The sequence below is a fragment of the Galleria mellonella genome, unplaced genomic scaffold (assembly GCF_026898425.1).
Source record: "Galleria mellonella isolate WM207_F2 unplaced genomic scaffold, CSIRO_AGI_GalMel_v1 utg213, whole genome shotgun sequence".
Classification (NCBI taxonomy): domain Eukaryota; kingdom Metazoa; phylum Arthropoda; class Insecta; order Lepidoptera; family Pyralidae; genus Galleria; species Galleria mellonella.
Genome location: NW_026442039.1, coordinates 3,218,755 through 3,244,069, shown reverse-complemented (window position 1 = coordinate 3,244,069; position 25,315 = coordinate 3,218,755). Strand labels below are relative to the sequence as shown.

Genomic DNA, 25,315 nt, shown 5'->3' with positions numbered 1-25,315 from the left:
TTTAAATTGTCAGAGGTGTCGGCTACGGTAACGGTAACAGTGTCGCGAGTTCAATGATTTTTTCCTAATTCAAAAAATGCCACTATACATATGTAACTATATAGGTACATATTATTATACAATATATGTAGATACTTACATACAGAGGTCAATTAGCTTGTTTGTCATTCTAAGTTGTATAAAAAAAGGTGTCGGTTACGGTAACAGTGTTGCCAGTTCAATGATTTTTCTCCACCTTAAAAAATGGCCAACGCGCCTAAATTAGTTTTCACATCAAAAACTTATATTACTACTGTAGAAATTATCATTATTAGCGAGTAGCACGAGCTGCATTTTAATTTTTAAAAATTTGAAATCGACTTACACACCCGTACGAAACCGGGGCAAGCGCGAGTTACAATATTTAATGCTATATGCATAATATTTTTTTTGTTTTCTTTTATATCTTTTTTGTATGTGTATATATATATATATATATATATATATATATATCTGTTGTTATTTATGTGCTATAAATAATTATAATATATATATTATATATTAATTAAATTATATGTCTATCTATTTAATTATCCTTTTATTCTTACAATATAAATATTTATTGATTATTATAATATTATTTAAAATATTTTAACTATTAGACTGTTTTGCCTTTTGTCACTTTCTTTTAAATTACAAATTTAACACAAAAGAAAGAGATAAAACAGTTCAATAGAAGAATTGAAATATAAAATAAAATTATTATAAACGAGCAATAAAAAGTAGACGGAAAAATTTCCTAAGTTCATAGGTGCTTTACCATTAAACTATCTATTTATATTACAAAGTCTCGACTTTAAAGGCAATGAGACTATAAAATAATATCAGTTTGATCTAACGAGAAACTTCGAGAACCGGTTCCGTATCTCGCAAATGACATATTACGGATAATGATACACATTTTGCCAAACGATAACCGGTAATAATTGATAGGAATTTAATCTTTACAAGATCAAGTTATAAATATATATTGGATAGGTTCTCGAAGAAATAATATTACTAAAGTTAGTAGAATGTTTTAATCCTTTTCCTTAATAAATTTTATTGCATCAATTAAAGAATAATACAAAAATAAATATATATTACATTTATGAAGTATAAATGCGTTCTTATCGCTAAAAAAATCTTTTCCATATAACTTTTGGGAAAAGGAAAAAAGAAAACAGAAACTTATTACTTTCTTTTCTTACTTTGACTTACTAATATATATGTATATGTATAGTAAGTATACCAAAAATGTAAGACAATTATAGATAACTAAATATACCTCTGCGTGTATGGAACTGAAATACAATGGCCACAGTTTATTTAGGTCTGAATACTCGTGCTCTGTTCCCTCTACTTCGCTTTTTGGTGTTTTGTTATTCTTGTAAAATAACTATTATAACTTCTACCCGTTAAGGTTTAGTCGAGAACAAACTTTGAAATTGTGATTTTCATTTAAACACTTGCCGAAGTAATATTTCAACAACATTTCAACTCAAGAGCGTTTCTGTTGGTTTCGTAATTTTACTTTTACCATGTTACCTCGTATCTATCTCCGGCACTAGCTGTCTTATTTTATAAATGATTTTTCCAATTGACAGAGACTAAAAGTCTTGATCCGCGAAGTAAATAAAATAATTATATGATGGAGAAGTGACTTTAACAACGAAAAAGTGTTTATTTTTATGTAAAATTTTACTTAACATTATGTTTCTACAAAATCATTATTATACAATAAATGTGCAAGGAATAATATTTCAGATCTATCTATATGTATAAAAACTATGTATACCGAAAAATAGATATACAAAAAACCCAAGAGGTGTTACAATCGACGAGACTAAAATATGGCGCTGTTTTTAGTAATTTTTGTGATTTTATTGAATTATGCAATTATTTGTAAACAGCCAATTAGAATTTTTATATATATGTAAGTTTTCCAAAGATTTAATATTTATAATACTAAAAGAACACGAAATTTCATAACTAATAAATTTATGATTATTTTTTTATTTTAATTAGTGGCAGTTTTAAATGTATTTTCTAAATATTATATGTTAATCTTGATTTTTTTTTTATATCTGTGAAGCTAATCTAGCTAGCGGGGTAAAGGTAAATATCAGACGTCCAACCGGCAGCAGATCGATATATATGAGTGCGTAGCGTACTGCACGCCAGTACTAAGGGTACCGCAATATCTATGTGCAGGGGTCCTCCCCTCTGACTCATAAAGAGGGTGGGTTCCCTTTTGAGTTTGGTCGATACTGCTCTCTTTTGTTTTCGCACTTTCGACAAACTGTGCCGTTCTGAGTCCATTCCCGATAGTGGCTTAACTATTTAAAGGACGAAGGTTAGTTGGGTTCATATCAGTCGGTATTGATGTTAAGAATAAAATAGAATTTGATTATTCGATTTTTAAATATTTCAATTTTATTGTGAAGCAGTGATACTGTTCATAATAAAATTAGTAACAGTAAATTTTAAACTTATCTTTAGTTGTAACTTAAATGTTTCGTACAGAAATTGACTTATATCGGTATTAATATTTCGTTTTCATTATTTCCTCGTGCCAAGTGTATTTTTGGAGTGTATTGTGTCGTGTCTCGTGTTCTTTTTATTTATCTTTACTAACTTTTGATACAATACTTCGTACGCGCGGTATTCAAAAGGAAACCAACTGAATATACCACTTCTAGAAGGTGTACAAGATGAAACATATACCAGAGTTTAAGTTAAACTTTCAGAAATACAAATGTGAAAACTACTTCTAATTTGGGGCAATAGTTTTTGTGTAATAAACAAACGGTTAAAATTACGTAAAATAATTATTTTAACATCTATTGGTCTTAGACACCGTCTAGTTATAATTTTGTTATATTTGTAATATTGTATAGTAAAATCTAAACAAGTGCTGCATTATCTACCAGCTAACCGTTAGATAAATACAGAAAGCGATTTAAAAGCAGTGGTGGCGAAATATATGAGACTTACTCGTATATAATTAAAAAGATACAGTGGTACTTTTACTCAAGCTGTTTTGCTATTCATGTCTATAAATGACAGTTGCCACTTACCACCAGATGGACACATGGACAGACAACTTGTTTGCCATTCCTAGTTACATGAAAATAACTTATATACATTAAATTTATGCAATTTTAGAATATAATAATATCTAATGAAACAAAAACAATTATGTATTGTAGTTTCACGGAACTAATGTTTTACTCACCTTTATATCTTTGCAATAACACTGAAAATAGAGGTTAACTATGAATAGGTAGACTAGGGAAGATTCAGATAAATTCTGGAAAGCAAACACTTAAATCAAGTGAAGCCGGGAGATGTGGAAAGTGAGTTTGCAGAAGGGGGCGCCCGGATCAAACACACGACATTTGTCAATATCACCTAACTTCGGTGTTTTGAGCTCCGGTACTTATATCGGGACTAGTTGTATCCTGCGGATTTACTTGCATGAAAAAATAGGTATAGAACTCTCTGTGTAGTGAAATCTATTAAAATCTATTCACTCGTTTAAGAACGAACGAACATTTTTACAAAATTTCCCATCTTATAAATGAATTATTTTTATCAATTAAGTCATAATTTAAGATTATAATATGGGAATAAACATTTCGATAGTTCAAAAGGAATTATCAAAGTCGGTTTAGAATTCATGAAAATAACAAATAACACACACTAAAACGTACAGACAAATTGATAACTTCTTCTCCAAATAATCGAAGACACATAAATGTGGCAATGAATTCGATTCTCGGTCATAACAATTTAAGAAACGAATTTTCTTTTTTTTATACGAAAAATGTGGCAAACAAGCAGACACATATATTGTCTGATCTCTGGTAACCATAACACTGGTGTTCTTGTTTGGGACCAAGGACGTTTTTTTATGGATGATATTGGAATGGTAGCCCCGCCTGCGCTAACAGTATACGCTGTTGGAGCACCAGTGAGGAGTGATAGGTGAGAATAAAAAATACTTTTGAAGAATTGAACACGATGGTATCCAGGGGGACCACGTGGAGGTCGACCTGACAGGGTATAATGCTAGCAACGAGACTGGTACGCATTATTAACAATTTCTGTCCACGGACCAAGGAGGTTGAATAAGTTGCGAATAAGACTTTTTTTATACAACTTAGAATGGCAAACAAGCTCACGGCCCACCTGATGGAAAGTGGTAACCGTCGCCTATAGACATGAGCAGTACCATAGACATAATAGAGTTTACTGTTTTGCCCATGATCCCCCCCCCCCCCCCATGCGTTGCCATTCCTGAGGACTCAGGTGTTATTCCTCTGTACCCTGTAAATTCACGCCATATTCCATCCTTCAAACTGAAACACAGTCATACAAACACAACTGCTTCACGGTAGAAACACGAATGGGACTGAGGTACCCAAGCAGTCGACTTTTGTACAAAGTCTCCCTCTGGTGAAAAGACGAGAAAAGACTCCATATAACCACAGTATAATAGTATGAGCCTGCCCAATGAGGCATCTCGGGCTAAGCGCATATTACCTTCTGAGGAATTGTAATCGATTTTTCGAAGGGTTATAATAAATATATGTTATGATTCTTAACAATGAGTAAGATTTCTGAAACCCTACAATAATAATAATAAACTCTTTATTGCGCACAAAAAAGATGTAAACAAGGAGTATGAATACAGAATGTGCATATACAAAAGGCGACCTTATCGCTAAAAGCAATTTCTTACAGACAACCTGAAGAAATACCGATAGCGTTGTTTTTTTTTTAATTTTCTTAAAATACTTTAATTGCTGTTTCTGCTCATGTTTTAGAGCTCTTCTAAAAAAAACCTTTCATTCTAATATAAGATATAATTTTGTTAGGTAAATTTTTTTTGCAGCGAATCTGAAAGTTATACTTTAAAGTTGACTCATAAAACACGTTTTTAATCTAATTGTTTAACTAGTACAATCCACCCCCGAACTTTAGGGCTTCACGGTCATTGAACTTAGGGTGCAATCATCATAGCATGCAGAATACAAGTTTACTATAACTACTTCTAATTTTACCGTTTCTAGGTAAAGAATAAAGAATTTATTTAAATATCGTAACCATCGTGTTATACAATTAATAATCTATTAAAAAAAAAAAAACAATGATCTCGAGTGTATTTTTGTGGCATTGCGCATTATGTGCATTAATTATAAAAACATTTTTATTAATATTTTTTTTTAATAATATGAAGAAATTATATAAAAAAAATAATAAACAAAATCGACTATTAAGTAGAAGATAAATGACTGACAATAATATTATCTGTAGCACTTTAGACCCCTGCAGACTACAGCCGCACCCCTACATACCCTTCAAACGTTCAAAGTCTTCAAAGAATCAGACTTGCGATGTCAGAGAAATAAATGGGCAAGATAAATAGTACACAGAAGGGGTATATTTTATTTACACGCCAAATTGCCTTATAAATCAGAATTACTTAGACGTATTTACCAAGCGTTCCATTAAAATCAATATATCTATTTACGACAGGTTTTTTTTAAGTAATGGCAATTTATAAAGTAATGCAATTAATGATCACTTTTCGTTTAAACCCTATATTTACAATTATTTTACATACACAAATATATCATTAGCATCCTTCTAAAGAAATATTTTGCTTATATAACAATTTCTTGCCAGAGAATAATCTAAAAACAGCAAATGTCTCGACTACAGATATGATGCTTCCAGCTATCAAGCTAGTAACACTTACAGAATAATATTGTACATACTCAGTAATAAGTTTCTATTGTCCGGGATCGAAGTCGCAAATATACTAGGTTGTATGTTAAATCACTACATCACCGAAGAGAGACGTCATAAAAAACAATAATGGTGGAGATTCAATTTTTCAATTTAGTTATAGGGACACAATTGCTTCTTCAAATATATTATGGTACCTATATATCATGTATTTAAATTAAGAAAAAAAATAACAATATCTTTATTTCATTTCAAATTTATATATTAAGCAGTACAGAAAGTGCAACACATCATAGCTCTACAGAGTTCCATAGCTAAAATGCATGGGCTCCACACAGTGACAGCTAGCAAAAATAACATAATATTCATAAATTGCTTCCAGAATGTCAAAAAGTTAATACAATGCGGGTAAAACCACGGGCATATGTAATAAACAGCCAAACAAGGCTTTTTTCTTAATGATGCCATAAACAAACTACACGCAAAATCAATTGGTTCTTTACTCTTTTTTTCCTGTCGTTTATTCTTGTGTTTTAACCTACGCTTGGGATTTTTGTCTGCAGCATGTAACAGAAAATGGGTAAAAGCATACTGCTCTAGCTTATTACGAGCTGCCGTAATGTGAGACATAGCACGGAGCCTTGCACATATTCGTTTCCAGGTGGAAGCTGTCCCACTGTCACTTAACGCATTTTTAATATTAACCAAGATCCGTGATGGATCTCTCGCTGAACTCTTCAATATTTCGCTTGTTCTTTTAGGGTTTACGACAGCCCTGGATGCACAGCGTATTATATTCATTCCAGCCGACATACCTAATCTTCCGATATCTAAAATAGATTCAGCAGCAAGTAAGATGTCACTGGTATTCTTATACTTTTTAATTTGAGCATCCATATATTTATCACGTTTTTTTCGCTCCTTTCGACGAATTTCATCTTCCCGTTTATATTGCTCATTGCGCAACTGAGCTTCTTTATTTTTAAGTTTTTCCATTAATTTTTCCTTCTTATTTTTTTTCTTTTTCTTATAAGTTTTTTTCATGTTTTTCTTTTCTACAGTAGAGAGGGGTTTCGACTGCATTTTTCTTGTGTCATAACTACACATTGGGCTGCCACATATACAAGGTTTGGTAACTTTTTTTAACTTTGGTCTAAGTTTAACTAACTTTTTTATTGACTCCTTCTTGCAAATAGGATTACCGCACACACAAGACTTGACAATTTTTTTTGGAGATTTTGATTTTTGGATCAGGTTTATCTTTCGTTCAACGCTAGACTGGCCTAAATCAATATTTTTTAGTTTTTTAGGGAACACTGTTATCTTAGCTCCCTGTTTCTTAACTTCTCTCGTTTTTCGAATTTTTTTATTTATTAATAAAAGTATTTTTGAAGACGGAAAATCATTAGGTGTTATACGAGTAATTTTCTTTTTATCAGCGTTATTGTGGTAGATACAAGGTGGATTACACTTACAAGGAGTAGCGCAAGTACATAGTTCACTATGTTTTTTTTGCTGAGATTTTATAGGCATTTTATCCATAGAATCCACCTTTTTTTTACAAAGAGGACAGGCTATGCGATCAAAATTCAATGTATGAGGAATTATTTTACTATTCTCAATATTTTGTTTAAAAACTTTTACGTCAGAGTACTTATTTTTTTCTTTCTTTTTAAAATATAGAGGACAAGTATCTGCATTTAATTTTTTTGTCGCGCTTGTTAAATTTATTGATAATAATTTTATTTGCATTTTTTTTTATTTAAACATTTGGCCATTATGGTATTACCATTTCCTTTTCCTTGATGAGTTAGTGGAATTTGCATTCTTGACTCATAATGGCATAGAGTACTCTTATCATTAAATTTAGAATTCTTCATTTTTCCGATCTTTTTAAATAAACAAAAACATTTTTTCATATAATTTAAACCTGTTTTGTCATTATTTGGAATAACATCAATTGTTTGTTGTTTGCAAATAATATCAAATGTTGTCAAAATTTTTTTCTCTCGTATCGAGGGCTTTGGAGTGTTCAGCGAAACATTTTTTAGTTGTTTGCCTTTTACATATTTTTTACATATAGGAGATACTGTTGAAAATTGCACAATTTTATTATTTGCAAAAAAAAGTGCCCGAGTTTTTCTTTCGTCAAAGCTTTTGTTCTTTTCGCCATATGGGATTTGATAATATGAAGAAATAAACATTTGTGTGTCACCTTCTGGTTCTTTACAATTATTTTTAAGAAATGTATTACTTGTTTTTAAATATAAATGCTTTTTCTTAATTTGATCTCCATTATAACGTGAATTCATTACAGAGTCTTCAGTCACTTCTAGACCTTTGGATTTTTTAAGATTAGATAAATCTTTGGAACTAATACACTGACGATGACTTTTTGATGTCTTTATAAACTTCTTATGTGTTATTAAAGTTCTTGGTAAATTTTCAGCTTCAATATTTATAAATTGTGACAAATTATTTTCGTAATTTGGTATACACTGTAATTTTTGTTTTTGTTTATTTCTTTTAAATATTTGTACAAATTTCCCCCTTAAAGTTTTTAGTCTGAATGGATCGGGCTTGTATGTTAAAACATATTGTGGTTGTGTTTTATTAGACTCATTAACATTGCAAATATTTAATTTTTTTAAACTTTTGTAAAAATAAATTTTGTTGTGTGTTTTATTTCGTAAAATATTTCCTTTATTTGCCACATTAGGACTATATTTGAAATATTTATTACTGGAATTTAAATCTGAAATGCGTTTAACATTAAAAATCGATGTTTTGCTAAAATTTTTATTATACTTACTCGGTATAAAAGGATATACTGTTTCTAATTCATATTTTACTGGTATATGTTTCTGATTATTTCTATTTTGTGGGTTTCTTAAACGCTCTTTATTTTTACGCATTATTTCAGATTTGTTACTAATATTGAGAACAGTATTTTTAAGCAAATCACGTTTGTATAAACATTTTTTGCCATTTTTTATTTTGTATTGTTTTAGACTATCGTGATTTTTCCTCTTTGTGGCATCTATATCTACTCTATTTATCATAATTATTCTTTCATTATTGTGAACTGGTATAGGTGTATTATTTTTTTGAAATTTCAGTGTACAAAAGCACCTCTTCAGGACATTATTTACTTCAGATGTTTTGCTTTTTGTTTTAGTAGCATTTACTTGTGAGTCACAATCTCGTGTATTTTTGTATTCCTTTTTGATGTGGGTAGGTTTCGACTTTAAATCTTTCGTTACTATTTTTTGTTTATCATAATTTAAATACTTATTCGTTTGATAAGAATTTTGTTCATCAGTTGAGCTCACATATTCTTTATAAAATTCAATATTAAATCTAAAATTAGATTGTTTCACTTGACTGTCAAAAATATATGAGAAACGGCGTTTCTCTACAGTTAGATTTTCTTGTTGGTTAATTTTATCATCTTTATTTTCTATTAATTGTAATATTCTAGATTTACGCGAAGAGACATCGGATATTATATTTGATACGTGCTTTGGGGGTTTTGCAGATGCCTCTCGTTTTCTTGATATTCTACGTATACCCCTATTTTTTATCCTTTTCTCAGATTCATAGGGATCACATTCGTCTGGAATACAAATGTTTGATGCATATTCATAAGGCTCTAATGTATGTCTAATACGTTTTGTTTGTGAATCATGATTTAAATATGCAAGTTTTATACCGTCGATTCGTCGCGATTTTAATCTCAGATCTTTTTTTGGAGTCGTTACTAGTTTAGTTTTTACATTAGATATTATGCGAGGTGTATCACTGGAAAAAATTGGTGATCGGTCCTTAAAAAATTCTATATCGAAGCTAATATTAGAACCTCTACGTACTAATTTACGGTGGCAACTTTCAGGTTGCGCGTATGTTTTACGTTGTTTTGTATTTTGGTTTTTAGTATATTCTTTTGTTTTCGTTTTAGTTGGATCAGTATTAGTGCATTTACATTTAACATTATCATAAGCAAGACTAGACGCTGTTTTAGTTTTAATAAATTTTGTCACCGTTCCAGAATCTTTTATCTGATGTCGCTTTTTTTGGTATGGTTTTGTAACATCAATATTCTTGGTAGAATTTTCGACAGTTGTAATTTTTAGAAGAGCGTGATTTTGGGTTTCTTGTTTACCAAGTTTTTTAAGTTTTAATTTACAAATACACTTTCTCAATAAAGGGCTAATACCCGATCTTCGTGGTTTAGTTTTAGTGTCTTTAAAATCGCCTCTGGGTTTGGTTATTTTTTCGTTGTTATGTGTTAATTTTGGTACAGATGGTAAAAATGTTTCCTCATGTCTCACTTGTATAGAATCAGAGGCCTTTATATTCTTATTTTTACTGAATTTGACATTTAAACTAAAACTGGAACCTACACGAATGGCTTGTCTGTATGAATCGGAATCAAATCGTTTTTGTGGCTGCTTTTTACTCTGACTTTCCAAATGATTATATTTACCTGCATCATATTTTAGTATATCACGATCTCGTAATTGAATTGATTTATCGTTAGGTTTTGATCCAAATAAATGATTTGTTTGTTTCGTTTTATGCGTATCGGTTGTTGTCGTTTGCATTTTAATTTCTCTTTGGTTTATTCTTTTTGCACACGCATACGCATTACATTTATATGGAATACATACTTGAGGTTCACATTCGTAAGGTTCAAGATTGTGCAAAGTGGTGAAATATACATTTTTGTTTACAGACTCTCTATTAACACTGCCATTATATGATTTAAATTTTTTTATCGTTTTGCAAGTATCAGGATCCAAAGATTTTTTCAATTTTTTCTCAAGGTTCATAATTTGACATTTCTGAAATTTTAATGTACAAAAACATCTTTTTAAAAATGTTTTGAACATAAAGCCCACATTTTTGTTTTCCATTCGTATTGCTATTGCAGATTGTAAATTTTTATCTACGACAGTTACTTTGCTAAGAGATCCCTGATCCTTAGATGATCTGTTTCCTACATTTTTATTTGTATTTCTGTTAACAACTTTGGCAATCGCTTGAATATTACAATTGGGCGATTTGTTTTTATAAAATTCAATATCAAAACTAAAATTGGAACCTATTTTCACCGCTTCTCCGTCTGATGTAATAATAGGACTGCCTAGTTTGTTTTTTTCGCTAGCCAATACATTAGTTTCTCGTTTAGGTTTCTCTTTAGAAACTTTATGCATCTTTGACTGTATTCTTTTTGATTTAGATGTTTTTGAAGATTTTAAACTCGATGATGACATTTGTGAAATTCTATTTACTTGCCTTTTTTTATTATTTTTTTCACATACATAGGGATTACATTCTTCAGGTACACAAATTCCTGGTTCACATTCAAAAGGCTCAAGTTTGCGTTTTATATATTTGTGTTTTCGAGTTTTGATTACATGTTTTCCAACGTTACCTTTTTGAACATTTTCTATTCCAGTTTGAGAATTGAGATTATCTTTTTCTGTATTAACATTGTTTGATTTAAGCAATTTAAGTATACATAAACATCGTTTTGGTGACGTTTTTTTTTGCGCTTGCAACTCTGTTTTACTTCTTACCTTCACTGATTTCATTATGGACACTAATTGATTTTTATGTTTGATTTGCTTTTCATGTAACTTGGCAGTACAGAAACATCTTCTAATAGGAGATGTAGTTATAGTAGATTTTACTTGGGTTGTCAAATCTCCTATTTGAGCATCTTTATTCTGAGCAAATTTAGAATCCTGAGAACATTTGTTTCTTAGTTTTTTACGTGTTATATATTGTGAATCTACTGACTTGGAATAAATTGACGGACGGTTTTTCTTCATAAAGACTTTGTTAAATAACAAAGTCTTTATGTTTAGTAGAGATAGCTTATCTTTATAAAATTTAATATTGAAACTGAAACCTGATCCAACACGAACTACTTGTCTGATTGAATGTTCGATCAGTGGTTGCTTCACAGATCTATGTTTCATTCCCATTTCCTTAGAACCTACAGACGTTTTATTTTTTTTAATGTTTGATTGGATTTGCGTTTCTTTTAGGCTATTTCTATTAGTTGCAATACTGGATGCAGATTTTGTTCTAGAAGGAATCATTTCAGAACCAAATTCTCTAGTTCGAAGCTTTTTATTTCTTATTTTAATTTTTTCCAAGCATTCATACGGATTGCATTCGCACGGTATACATGTCTGAGGTTTACACTCATAAGGTACGAAATTATGTATGAATTTATGAAGTTTCACATGTTTTGTATTTTGACCTGTAGTAGTCATGTTATTCATTTTCTTTTTGGTATTTAGAGAAGTCCGCATGCCTTGAAAAATTTTGTTTTTCTTATTATTGATTAATACTTCCTGTTTTCCTTTTTTTTGTAATTTTAATGTACAAAAACATCTTCGATCTCTGAGAAAAACATTAGTCGCCTTACTTTCAGTATTAGTGTTTATGGATTGCGAATCTTGATCATTGCTTGAATGTCTTATTTCTTTAGTGCCTTTTGATTTTCGACGGGTAGTTGTTACAGCCTTTGAAGGTGTTAATAGTTTGGATTCTTTAATATTACCACGTTTTGCATGATTAAAATCTTTCCAAAATTCAGTACTAAAACTGAATTTTGACCCTATATGTACAGCTTGTTTTTTTGATTTATTTTGTAACATTTTATACTTTATGCTTGTGGGTAAAATAGTTATATTTTTTTCACCAGATCGTACATTAGATTGAAGAATTTTTGCTTTAGGACTAGACGAGGATTCAGTGGCATAGGCGGATATTGATCTGGATTTTACATCTGTAGCAGACATTTTAGTATTTTTCTCCATTATTCGTTTCATTATTCTTTTTTGACATTCATATGAATCGCAATCATATGGTATGCATACTCCTGGCTCACATTCATATGGTTTTAATTTGTGTTGCTGTGCTTCAATATGTAAATTACTTTTTTTATTTGGAACTTGGATATTCATTGTACAAATATGACGTCTTTGTAAAGTAAGAAAACCAGTTACATCAGATAGTGTTTTTAAATCAGACACTGATTTCAAATGATTTACGCATTGATCTATGTTCTTATTTTCAAGTAGTGATTCTTTATTGTGGTAAAAAGATTTGATTATTTTGTTTGTTTTTGTAAAACAAGATTCTGAGTAGGTAAAATATTTATCAAATACATAATCTTTACTAATTCTTATATTTGAACTAATAATCCAACTTTGAAATGACGGATTTTTATTTAAGGACTTTGCCCGAAAATATGCAGGGTATTGTTTTTGGAAGTAAGATTGCAATCCTCTAAACTGGAAACGATAATCAGAAGGTATTAAATATTTTTTTTCAAATCTCTTACAATCAATTTTGTTTGGAACCTCCTCTCTTCTAGTTTTTTCTACTGTTGCTCTACTTACAGTAAATACATTACGTACTTTATTATTATGATTTAGTAGTTTTAAAGTACAAAAGCAACGCTTTAGTACTGGTTTTATTGCTGTAGCTTTTTTACCACTATTTATTTTTGCAATTTGGGGTACCTTGTGATTCTTCGTTATATTATTGTTCTTTACTCCAGTACTTCTAACATTTTTAGTTAGGAGGTTTGGGGCCTTTAGTCTTGGTGCTGTATGCTTACCTTTAACATTCGTCTTAGTTTTACTAAATTCAATATTTAAATTGAAAGTTGAAGCCGTACGCGTGGGGCGTACGGCTTGCTTCGATGGCTCCCTTATATTTTTAACCACAACATTATCATTACTGGACAAATGACCTTTTTTGTAAGTATGTCGATGATTTACTCTTGATTTAACTGGCGTCCCTTTTGACTTAATCATATTATTATTAAAACTTGATAACCTAAATTTCGTTTTAGAACTTTTAGTTAAGGTACCAATTTCTTTCGACTGTCTTTTTCCTAAGTAATAATATGGTTTACACTCTCCAGGTATACATATATATGGTTCACATTGATTTGACTCAAGATTACCTTCAAATTTAATCTTTTTTTGTTTTGTCTTTGTAGCTTTAGTATTCATTTTTATATTCCTATTTTCATTATGTAACACAATAGTTTCTGTGTCTATATTATCATACACTTTTTGATTTTTTGTTTTTTTCTGTAACATTAAAGTACAGAAGCATCGTTTTAGAGCAGTTTCCAAGGCACCAGCATCTTTTGTTTTTCCTTCCTTAAATATAAAGTTTTGTTCATTTTTAAAGTACGTCTGATTGCCACTTTGCTTATGTATTGGTTTTTTGATATCCTCTTTACGTTGTTTTAATTTCTGTTCAATGTTCTGGCTAGGTCTACTTGACATTGTTCTGATATATTTCAAAGTCTTTTTGATGTTATCTTTATATCCAGTCGGAACACGAGTTTGATAAGTATTCATGTTGGACTGCAATTTTTTTGTTCTATGTAGAATAGTAGATTTAGAAGATGACCTGGTTCTATGTTTTTCAGTAATAGACCGTTTTTCACGACGTTTACCTTCTCTTTCATTTATTATTCTCAAACATTCAGGTGGATTGCAATTATCTGCTATACATATGGCCGGCTCACATTCATAGGGTGATAATAGGAACTGGTTCCTATATTTTCTTTTCTTTTTGGTAGAGATTAATTTGGTAGTCATTTTTGGAAGTACCATCTGAATTTGAGCATGATCAGTCAAATTTGGAATATAAGCTAATGCTGCTAATGTGGACTTTGATTTTGTCTCGACTCTTTTTTCCTCATCCGGTCTGTGTCCCAATTTTAGGGTACAGAAACATCTACGTAAACTATGTTTCGTTATTATATATTTAGATTTATCTGTTGAAGTACTAATTTGAGATCGACTGTTGTTTATTCTTTTACTGCTCTTATATAATTTTTTGTGCTTTACTTTATGCGTATTACCTCTTATCTGATAAGGACGAGCTTTTGCTAATGTTTTCTCTCTAGAATTAATATTTTCACGATTATGCTTGTAAAATTCGATATTAAAACTAAATGTTGAGCTAATGCGTACTGCCTGTTTTTTAGAATCATTTGAGTAATAAGAAGTGTTTTGCGGCGACATTAAGTTTTCAATTTCTTTAATTTTGCCAGTTGAGTTTATTTGTTTGGAATTTGCATTTAAAAAATAGTTTATAGAATTACTTGATAAAGATATACTCTGATTTATAGTATTTGTACCAAAATTTTGATATTTATTAACATCGCGCTTTTTCATTTTCTTCTTACATTCAAATGAATCACACTCTCCAGGAATACAGATATATGGCTCGCATACGTTAGGCTTATGAACTAGCTTCAATTGAGATTGAGTTAACTTATTTTTATTCGTCTTAAGCCCAGATTTTGATTGAGTCGTTATAGAAATTACTTGTGTATTAGATTTATTTATTTTTCGTTTTGTACCCTTAGGTTTTAACTTTAATGTATAGACACAGCGTTTCAAAACCCGACTTTTAGGTCGGCACAGGCATTTGTGGGTCACTCCTGATAACTGTTTATGTTGACGCTTTATTTTCAAGTCATCCTTTGACTTAGTTTTATTATATCTTTCATTTTCTTCTTGATTAGTCGATCGACCTCTACCTATTTCAAGACTCTCAACTTCATTGCTTTTTTTACTTGTTTTAACTTTCTCACTTTCTTGACCTACATTAAAAACACTTGGCAACGAGTTATTAATGATAATAGCTTGCAATTTATTTTTTGGAATAATAGCTATAGATTTAACGGAGTTAGATTGAGAGTAAGTGTTTTTAGAATTAACATTTTCGCATACGCATGTTATATCTTTAGTTTCTTTATGTTTATTTTGCTTATCAGTTACAAGAAAAGCAGATTGATGATTATTATTACGCGTCCGAGATTCAGCAATTGCTCGCTTTTTGATTATTTCATTTTTCGCAACTTCATTTTTAATTCCATAATCAGTTTTTCCTTGTTCTTGGACTTGAATGCTAATATTTGAAGTAGAAGGAACCCCACTCATAATTTTATTATGACGATTTTCTTGCCGGTAATCTTCGCATAATCTTCTTAATTTGATTATTTTAAAACATTTTTCTGACGAACATTCTTTAGACGAGCATACATCACATATTAAATCATCTTTTTTAAATTTTTCTTTAAATTTCATTATAGAGTCTTTTTTTATACTTAATAGTTTTTGATTATAAAAACTTTGAGTGGGGTTCAGCATTTGTTCATTTTTTTGTATATTATCAACTTTTTGCAAAACTTTACGTTTAATGTATTTTATTTTCTCAAAAGATTTTCTAGTTTTCGATCCCAACTTTTGTTTTATTTTTATTTTTGAGTGCTGTACTTTTATAAGAGATCTCTTAGCACGTTGTTTCATACTTTCTCCATGAAGAGTCTGAGAATGTTTCATTTTTTGCATTGATTTTTTAAGCATACCTTTTCTGCGAAATTTTTGAACAGTTTCTTGCAATGACCCTGGAATTGTTTCTACAGTTTTCCTCTGTTGTTCTTGTCGAAGCTTATTTAACTTTGTTTTTGATTGCTGTTTAATTGATCCACTTAATGTTGCTGTACATGTACAGGGATCAGACTGAATATGTTTAGTATTAAATCGAACGCCACGCCTTAACGTCTTTTTACCATATTTACGTTTGAATATCACGCTAGACTTCGATACTAAATCGTTACCATCTGGTACGTGACTGTGAACAATATGCTTACGTCCTTTGTATCTATAGTCTTGTAGGCGTATTTTAGAACTGCAATTACAACAGCTACAACATTCACTCAACTTTTTAAATCCTAATGCTGCTCCTCTGTCAACTAAATCTACAATTTGCAATACTGCACTACTCCTCTCTGTATCATCAGTCTTCTTGGGAGAATATATATATTTTCTAGGGCTTAAATTTACACTGTTATTGATACTAATATTACTTTCTGATAACAGCTGCTTTCTGGCGTCATCATAAATGGCTCTAGTTGTTATCAACTTGTTTAATATTTTTTTTTCTCTAAGAGGAATATACTTCCCATAATACAATTTATCGATTCTCGAGCCTTTGGCTTTTATACGTTTCAGTAAAGGGTGATCAGATTCACTTTTGTATACACAAGAAGTACACGAACAACTCTGATTTGTGAACTTAGCTCCATGTACAGCCTTCATGATTGATGTGTTGCCTTTCCTGCTGTCACGGTGTTGTTTCCATCAAAACAATATTGTCAAACAATCAAAAAACATTCAAACGAACACGATTGAACTTTTACAAGTCATGACAATCCATTCACATGACGTACCATTTTAAATACTTGACCCTGCAAAAAAATATAGGTGTATTGCATTTTTCGATTGAAATAATTATAATGATTAGCTGGTAGAGAATGCCATATGGCATTAAGCTCGCCATTTGTACAAAGTTTTATTGTGCAATAAAGAATAAATAAAAAGATATTGCATTTTATACTCAAGGCTATTTAATAAGTACTAATAATAACTGTAAAAATATTATTAATTTAATAAAATATTTTTCTTAATTTAAATGTCCCTAAATAATTATATTTAATTCTTTTTTTATTCATAATTATAGATATACATCCAGACACCTTTATAAACTTTTATATATAAATGTATATATATAATAAATTTCTCATTGTCTGTATATAGATATATAATACGGATATCCCAAGTATTGTGGACATTTTTACATACCTGATTGTGATTTACATATATAGTATTTACTAGCTGTATCCCACGGCTTCGCCCTCGTAAATTAGTACACAAAGTATCCTATATGCTAAGTAAGGATATAACAAATAGATATGGAACGCCAAATGCTTCGATTCAAACAAACCTCTTTCGCTTGTTCCACATTTATCAACCTTTTCATACACGCTCGCCGGTTACAGGTACTTTTAATTTGGCCCTTCTTTAGCACGTCACCTATTTGGTCGATATATGTCCGTCTAGAGCGGCCCCTACCGACATCTCCATTTATTCTTGCTCGATAAATCTCTTTCGTAATTCTTCTTTCATCCATCCTCTCCAAATGACCAAACCAAAGCAATAAGGGGGGAGAAAAGGGATTGTTAGTAATGGAGACTTAGAATCCCATTGCTAACAATATATCCAACCAGGTCGACCTCCTCGCGGTTCCCCCTGGAAACTATCATGATTATTTCCTGATGAATTCATCATGATGGGCTAATTGACCTGTTTTCATCCTCATCGATCACTCTTCACTGGTGCCCCGCCAGCGTATCCCATTAGCGCAGGCGGGGTTACCACTCCATTTTCATCCAATAAAAAAAAATCCAAAGCAACATTCCTTTTTCGTAGTTATTATAGCTTAGCATACTATTACCAAAATAGGTACATGACCTTATGCGTTTTGAGTTTTGCTTTTCTTACACATACGAGATTCTAGTGTGAAGACACATTCTCGTTCCGTAACCGTTAGGAGAAGTGAGTTGCCTATTTTGAAAACTGTATGGCATCTATTATTCAAGTTTTTATTCACTAATATCGAATACTATTTGACCACTTACCAAACATAATGGAATGCAGTCAACTGGACGTCTACGAGACAATAAGTGTTACAAATAGAATAATTCCTTTGATGTGTGATTACTTAAATACATGATTGCTATCTAAAATCGCACATTACTATAATACGATTCCAGCCGAGCAGAATAAATCACTGAAATTTTCACTTCGATAGCATAAGTTCAATTAATAAATTCGTATAAATATTGCCGTCATTCCCATCTTTGAAAAAAAAAATGAACTCATGACAACCATGTCAAATTGTTTGAGAGGCTGTTTAAAATTAAATTACACATTCTCTATTTTCGTATGTCGCCAATACGAAAAGAGTCAGAATAATAAGTTACAACAACTATGACTTCTTATGAGATGGTTTCCAGAGGGAACCGCGTGGAGGTCGATCTGGCAGAGTGTATTGCTAGCAGTGGAGTTGTTAGACCCCATTACTAATATTCCTTTGCTCCCACCCCGAAGATATAGGTATTATTATGTATGGGGGAAAGAGATTGTTAGTACAAAGGACCTAATAGACTCATTTTTTTTTTTGTGGAATGTTAATGAAATGGTAACCCCGCCTGCGCTAATGGGATACGCTGACGGGGCACCAGTGAAGGATGATAGATGAGAATGAAAGCAGGTAATCATAGCCCATCATGATAAATTCCACAAGAATTAACCACAATAGTTTCCAGAGGGAACCGCGTGGAGGTAGACCTGATAGGGTACATTGCTAGTAATGGTGCTGGTAAAGCCTCATTACTAGCAATCCCTTTCCCCCTTAATAGACTCATTGTTAGCAACTTATCAATTTGACCTCCACGGGGTTTCTCCTGAAAACCATCGTGGTTAATTCTTGTAGAACTGATCAGACCGGCTAACTGACCTGTGGGTCAACTATGACATGAAATTCCGAATTTTCAGCTCACTTTAATGTTTTTGTTCATACCGAAATCGGTCCAGTGAATGGAGCTTAACATTTTGTTCGTCATAAATCCTATAATAAAAGTCCAAAGGAATGATATTTTAACATTTTTGTACAGTAAAGTTTGTGTTTCATTCTGTCCCGAAATTTCCGAAAATATTTTATGGTAGACCCTCTGCTTTCACCTATCATCTCTCACTGATGCACCGCTAGCGTATACCGATAGTGCTGACGACCATTTCATTATCATACCATAAAAATAGTACCTATTATTTATTAAAGGACCTAATTTGATAACCTACAAAAAATTAGGTATACTAGGTAGCAAACAATACGTGCCGTATTTAAGCTGATTGATGATTAACCCTTCCTGTAATAGGTTAGATACTAATTAAAATAATTTAAAATTTATTTCGCTTTATTAATAATTTTGTACGGAACTACCAATGGCTCGGAAAATACAATTAGTTGTACGTATTAGAGATAAAATCACTAAAACTCTACTATAAATTATATTTTTCTATGACTCTACTTTCTACTTAGAAGTTACATATAGATATTGATAAGTAAACTATGGATCTTTTAAAATAACTAGATATAAAAGTTATTATATAATACAAATAAAGAAAATAGGTACCTACCAAACAAGTACCTACCGACGATGTTATGCAAAAATGTAAAAATCAAGGAAATAACTTTCGACTTTAACTTCGTATGCTCATTAGATATATCTACTATGTAACAATCTATCTGTAAAAGTTAGAAAAGCTGAATCAAACTTGATGCAAATCAATCTATAGAAAGCTGGTAACCTAGTACTTAGGTGCCAGTAGACGGTTGTGGTAGTATTTATTCATCCGAAAGGTTAGTGACTTGTGAGACACCTGCGTGACAGGTTGTATCGAAACGAACTAAAAAAAACAAACTTACCACTAAAATTTTCAAAAATTAAGTCCACACAAGGGTTAGTTTATTTAAAGATACACACACAAAACACACCACACTAATATTTTCACTATACATCCAATCGCAAGTGACGAGTAAGTTATTCCGCGAGTTTTAAGTTGTCACAGCTTACGGCAATAACCAACTTACACACTCAAAAAGCAAAAGCAAACTAAGCGTAGTAAACGAACGTAACGAAGATCGGAGCAACGGACGCTTTGAAAGTTCGCGATCCCTAAAAATTAAAAATGGTTAGAGCGCCATCTATTGAATACATAAGAATTATATCAGGACATGGGTTCAATTGCAAGACGGGATTCGTATTCAATGCTTGTTTCGTTACTTTGTTAGATGGCGCTATATAAATATAAAATTAAACATATCAAAATACATAGTAATTTATTTTTATATTATTTAATAATAATATAATTAGACGTATCGGAATCTGTAAATGGCATAATATTAAAACTATGGTAAAGATGGTATCATTTTATTATTTATTCACCGGGGACGGCGAACAATCTTCAGTTACATATAGGTACCCTTAGATTATAGATATAGATAAATCAAGTATCAAAAACTGGTCAAAATTTAGTCATTCAATAGTTGACATCCATCATAAACTGAGTAATAAATGTACATTATGGTTATACTATTCACACACTTATGAATAAAAAAAAGTTAACCTGTTTTTGTCAAAGCAATGTATGGAAATCATCTATTTACCTATATAGTCTAAGCATAACTATAGCATTCGGACAATTTTACAAAAAAAAACATACTAACGTAAAAAAAAACGTACTTTATTTACTATATTAGTCACTTTCATTATTTAAATGAAATATTTAGTAATTACTTAATACACCACACACCTTAGTCATTACACGAATATACATTATTTATTTAGCAAAACTTGAGGGACATCGTTCTCTCTATGTAAGTTGTAATTTATTAATTTCTGTAAAGCTATTTGAGATAAAAATAATTGATGTGTATGACAGAAGTTTAAAAGTTAATGTGCTACAGCGCCGTCTAGTGAGGAATTACAACAAAGTAGATAGCGCTAAAATATTCCATCAGTTAACATTTTATAAATTAGATATTGAAATTTTCATGCCGATCAGTTGAATGATACAGAAGTTATTGACAAAAAATTTACCCAAGGGCGCCAGTTAGGCTAAAGTCTGTCTTGTAATCGAGATGTACAAAGATTTATGTTATCGCTGCGTTTACTTCGCTCTGTATCGAGAAGTGTGCTACACCTCCAGCAGATGGTTAATGAAATTCAATTTCTATACAAATTTAACGACGTATGTATACACAAATATAGATGAACGCAATTCTTTGAACAACTCACACTAGGTACCGGCGGTGGCATAGTACAATTCATATACTACAATGTCATTTAGCAAGGACTTACAACAAATTAGATTCTATAGAAATCTCAAAATAATACATATTGTAATTGGTTGAACGATCTCTAATTCCACCGATTTCAAACATATGTACACATATACCAACATCTAGTTCTTACATACAGATTAACTTTTGAACTGTGTATTGACTACAGAACTATTAACTATAAAAGGAGAAGCAATATCAAAAGTTTTACTGAAAAGAATGCCTACTAAAGGCCGACCTAATGAAAATTAATAAATGTCATATTAAAGATTACAGAAGGCACCATTTATGTATTTGTATATCGTATAACAGTTTTTACTGCCATTTTCAGGTTTAGGGTACAATACAGGATTATAGTTTTATCAAGACAAATTCAATGAATTCACATTTTCCTATGGCCACCTTCCTTCTTCACCATTAGATCAACTTGATAGTACTTTAACACTGGATTGTAACTGAATTTACATAAGTATACACAATTTTAAAACGATAAGATGCAAGTGGTTAAAAATTTATAACAAATTTAGAAAGAAAAAATTTGCATAAGCAAGTTAAATACCTAAAAGTTGTAACGAAATGATTTGTTTCTAGTATTGTTCTTTATTACATTGAAAACTCTTTTTCCTTTGCTCGTTTCTTAGTAGATAATCTGGTCTGGGGATTACTTTTTAAACGGTAAAGTGTTAATGTTACTTAGGAACCTCAATGTGAGACGAGCATTTGTCTATATTTTTAAATGACCAATTTCATTAATACCCACATTATTAAAAAAAGAATAGTATGAGAAAACTATGTATCTTTAAAAAATTGTAAAGTGTATAATATTATCATTTTGTAGTTGATCAGTGGTATACATATGTATAAATATTTACATAACTACTTTTAAAAATTAATGATATGTCTCCGTCAAACTGTTCCAGTTATAACTAGTTTTTATGCTCATATGAATTATGTAACAAATCTAAAAATGAAACCTTTTTCTAGAAAGAAATTTACAGAAGTATATCCATTTCTTAAATTTGTTGATAACTGCTTTAATGTGAAAGAACACAATCACATTTTCAATTTTATACACTAAACTTACTTAGTTACATTTAAGATTTGTAACATAATTGTATATCTATTTAATTACACCAGGAGGGATTCCTGTTAGTTATCAATTTGTTAGGACTTCATAGACAATTTCAGGAACAAATAAATAGATACCACTTAGAGTATATTATAGTGATACATCAAAATCCATTCCGTAGTAATATGTAGTATTTATTTTATTTTAGCCATTAATATAAGTTTAGCTAATAGTAAAAAATGAACCTTTAAAATTTTGTTATGAGTATTTTACTTGTAGTGAGCAAAATAATAAATTTTAATTATAGGACTAGTCACATGTAGACACAAAAGAATTGTACAAAAATGTAGTAGTTGACAAGGTGCAGATATGAAAAGAAAAGGAGACCAAATAAGATATGAACTAATAATTTCAAAGCAATAACTGAGTCATTGGGGGCTGGAATAGTGTAAAGCAGATAATCCTCTCTGTTCAAAGTTCATCCATTAATAGACACAAAACTAAATGATTTTTTTTTTTTAAACTTATAAATTCTTATAAAGATCTCTGTAAAGGTTGTAAATAAATTATCATTGCAGAGCAAACACTATAGGTGTTAATAACAATAATTATTTTCAACTGCACTTAGTCAAACACTATGCAAACTTGTATATCTTTTATGATAATTATATCCTATTTACAAGACATATAAATATTTATTACTAGACAAATAAATTTATCTATCAGCTACTACAAGATTCAGCATCTGATTCACTAGGAGGCCATAAAGGTCTAGTGTCCCCTTCCTCCCCAGCACTTTCTAGATACTTTGTCTGGGCCTCTATCACACTCTTACTATCAGTGCAAGCTGCATATAAATCCAAAACTTCAGAGTTAAGTTCTAAAAAAGAATGTCCCCAGGAAAACTTAGATAAATAAAACTCTGCCTCTCTCTGATAACCAGTTATATATAAAGCAGCGGCTATAGCTTCAACACATGTTAGTTGATATGGTTTACCATAATTTATAGGGTTACCAGCAACTAGAAATGGTAATAATCTAGGATGATTTGATTTCATTTTCCCAAAAGGGGTTTCATCAATTTTAGCCCAAGAGCAATCTATAACAGCAATTCCATGTTCTTTTATGATACTGTCATCATTTGGGCTGACACACTGGGAACCAATAGGAGATAATACAATCCCTCTGAATCTCTGACCAAGTTTAAGGTTTTTAATCAGTCTATGTCTGAGGAGTTTCCTGCCGGAACATTTTTTAGGGTCACAGTGATTTAGATCCCACATTTTTATTGGAAATGTTATGTGTGCAATAGATTCATCATCTGAAGAGCTGCTCTCATCTGAAGACTGTAGCTTTAAATCACTCATTCTTTCAGCATAATTTTTAGTTACATGATGGTTAGAACGTTTTCCATGGACTTTTCCTTTTTTACCTGGTGCCATATTGAGTTAAGATCTGTAAAATAGATTTTGTTTTTGTAATAATCAAAATATTCTTAATATTATAAATCTGAAAGTGTGTTTGTTTTATTAATTGAAGTTCAACCAATAGTTATGAACTTTGGTACATACATACTATATCTTTTTTTTAATGGGTGAAAATGTAATGGCCTACGCTATATGTATATACTGGTAGGGCACTAGTAACTAATTTATAAAGAATTAATCAAGATGGTTTCCTGGGGGAACCATATGGAGGTTGATCTGATATATTGTTAGGATATATTGTTAGCAATGAGGCTGTTAGAACCCCAATACGAATAATCCCTTTCCCCTCCAGTGAGAAGTATTTGGAATGATATATTCAGAGCAGAGGAGTAACAATTATATGGAAAAATTGATAGATAGTTAAAATGTTAATATGAATAACTGACAACCCACATTACAAAATACACTGCCATGCCGATAGCCCACTTTATGCATAGCTCACCTATCAAAATAGCCTGAGTACCCTGTAATTTCATAGCCGTAACCAAAACATAACTAAGGACGAGACAGCCATGCAGAATATTTTTTTTATACAATTTTCGCTCTTAAAATATTCACAAAAACATAACCTTTCAAAATCGATTAGATTTGCCATGATTACTGTTAGTGAAACAAAAAGTAACATGTTTTTGTACTTACATGTAATGATTACTTGAAATAAGACATAGTATTTAAATTAGTCAAATTATAACGATTTCCAAATTAAATGTGGAATTTCTGTAACGATCAATCAGTTCTATAAGTCACTTCAAATGATTTCATTTTATTGATCTATTTGTCACTTTAAATGATTTCATTTGATACTTCTTTAAGCGTGAACACTACAATTATATTAATAATACTAGAATATTAATCTATGCTACCACCTGAAATAACGACACAGTAAAATAATGAATATTAAGTATTATAAAACTGTTAGTATTATGTCTTTATGCAAAATATCGATATTAATAAGTATTGTAAAACACCTAGCTATTTTATAACATACAATTTTCAAATTCAATGAACTAGTTGCATAAACTTTACAAATATTTTTTCGAAATGACGTGAATATGTCTAATCATATTTACGTATTGTTACAGACTACATAACATCTATAAACATTGACAGTGTCATATGTCATTGTCACTGTCAGTGTTTTTAAATGTTGCCATATCATTCGTAGTGTTGTATTTAAGGGAAA

General features: G+C 30.8%; 4 protein-coding genes across 4 annotated transcripts in view; 1 reads left to right on the top strand and 3 right to left on the bottom strand.

Annotated features, from left to right (window-relative positions):
* The window catches only part of LOC113511902 (protocadherin-like wing polarity protein stan), a 218,967-nt gene extending 198,570 nt beyond the window's left edge, over window positions 1-20,397 (bottom strand). The window contains exon 1 of the mRNA XM_052894517.1: window positions 20,161-20,397. The gene's annotated coding sequence lies outside the window, so the exon portion shown is untranslated. The remainder of the gene's footprint in view (window positions 1-20,160) is intronic.
* Window positions 1-25,315, top strand: part of LOC113515295 (calcyphosin-like protein) — a 79,802-nt gene that overhangs the window by 27,686 nt on the left and 26,801 nt on the right. The gene's annotated exons all lie outside the window — the stretch shown is intronic.
* LOC116413591 (uncharacterized) lies at window positions 5,832-7,640 on the bottom strand. Its single transcript, XM_031913617.2, has one exon. The coding sequence runs from the start codon at window positions 7,525-7,527 to the stop codon at window positions 6,040-6,042; it is 1,488 nt and encodes a 495-aa protein (XP_031769477.2). The 5' UTR covers window positions 7,528-7,640; the 3' UTR covers window positions 5,832-6,039.
* On the bottom strand, window positions 20,652-25,175 carry LOC113511975 (18S rRNA aminocarboxypropyltransferase). The gene is made up of 2 exons (XM_026895722.3): window positions 24,772-25,175; window positions 20,652-24,100 (listed from the first exon to the last, which is right to left on the bottom strand). Exon 2 carries the CDS (start codon window positions 24,085-24,087, stop codon window positions 23,368-23,370), a length of 720 nt encoding a protein of 239 aa, XP_026751523.1. The 5' UTR covers window positions 24,088-24,100; window positions 24,772-25,175; the 3' UTR covers window positions 20,652-23,367.

What these genes read in the sequence shown, in the direction of transcription:
- LOC116413591 (XM_031913617.2), bottom strand. Translation starts at nt 7,527, where the DNA reads ATGCAAATAAAATTATTATCAATAAATTTAACAAGCGCGACAAAAAAA.
- LOC113511975 (XM_026895722.3), bottom strand. Translation starts at nt 24,087, where the DNA reads ATGGCACCAGGTAAAAAAGGAAAAGTCCATGGAAAACGTTCTAACCAT.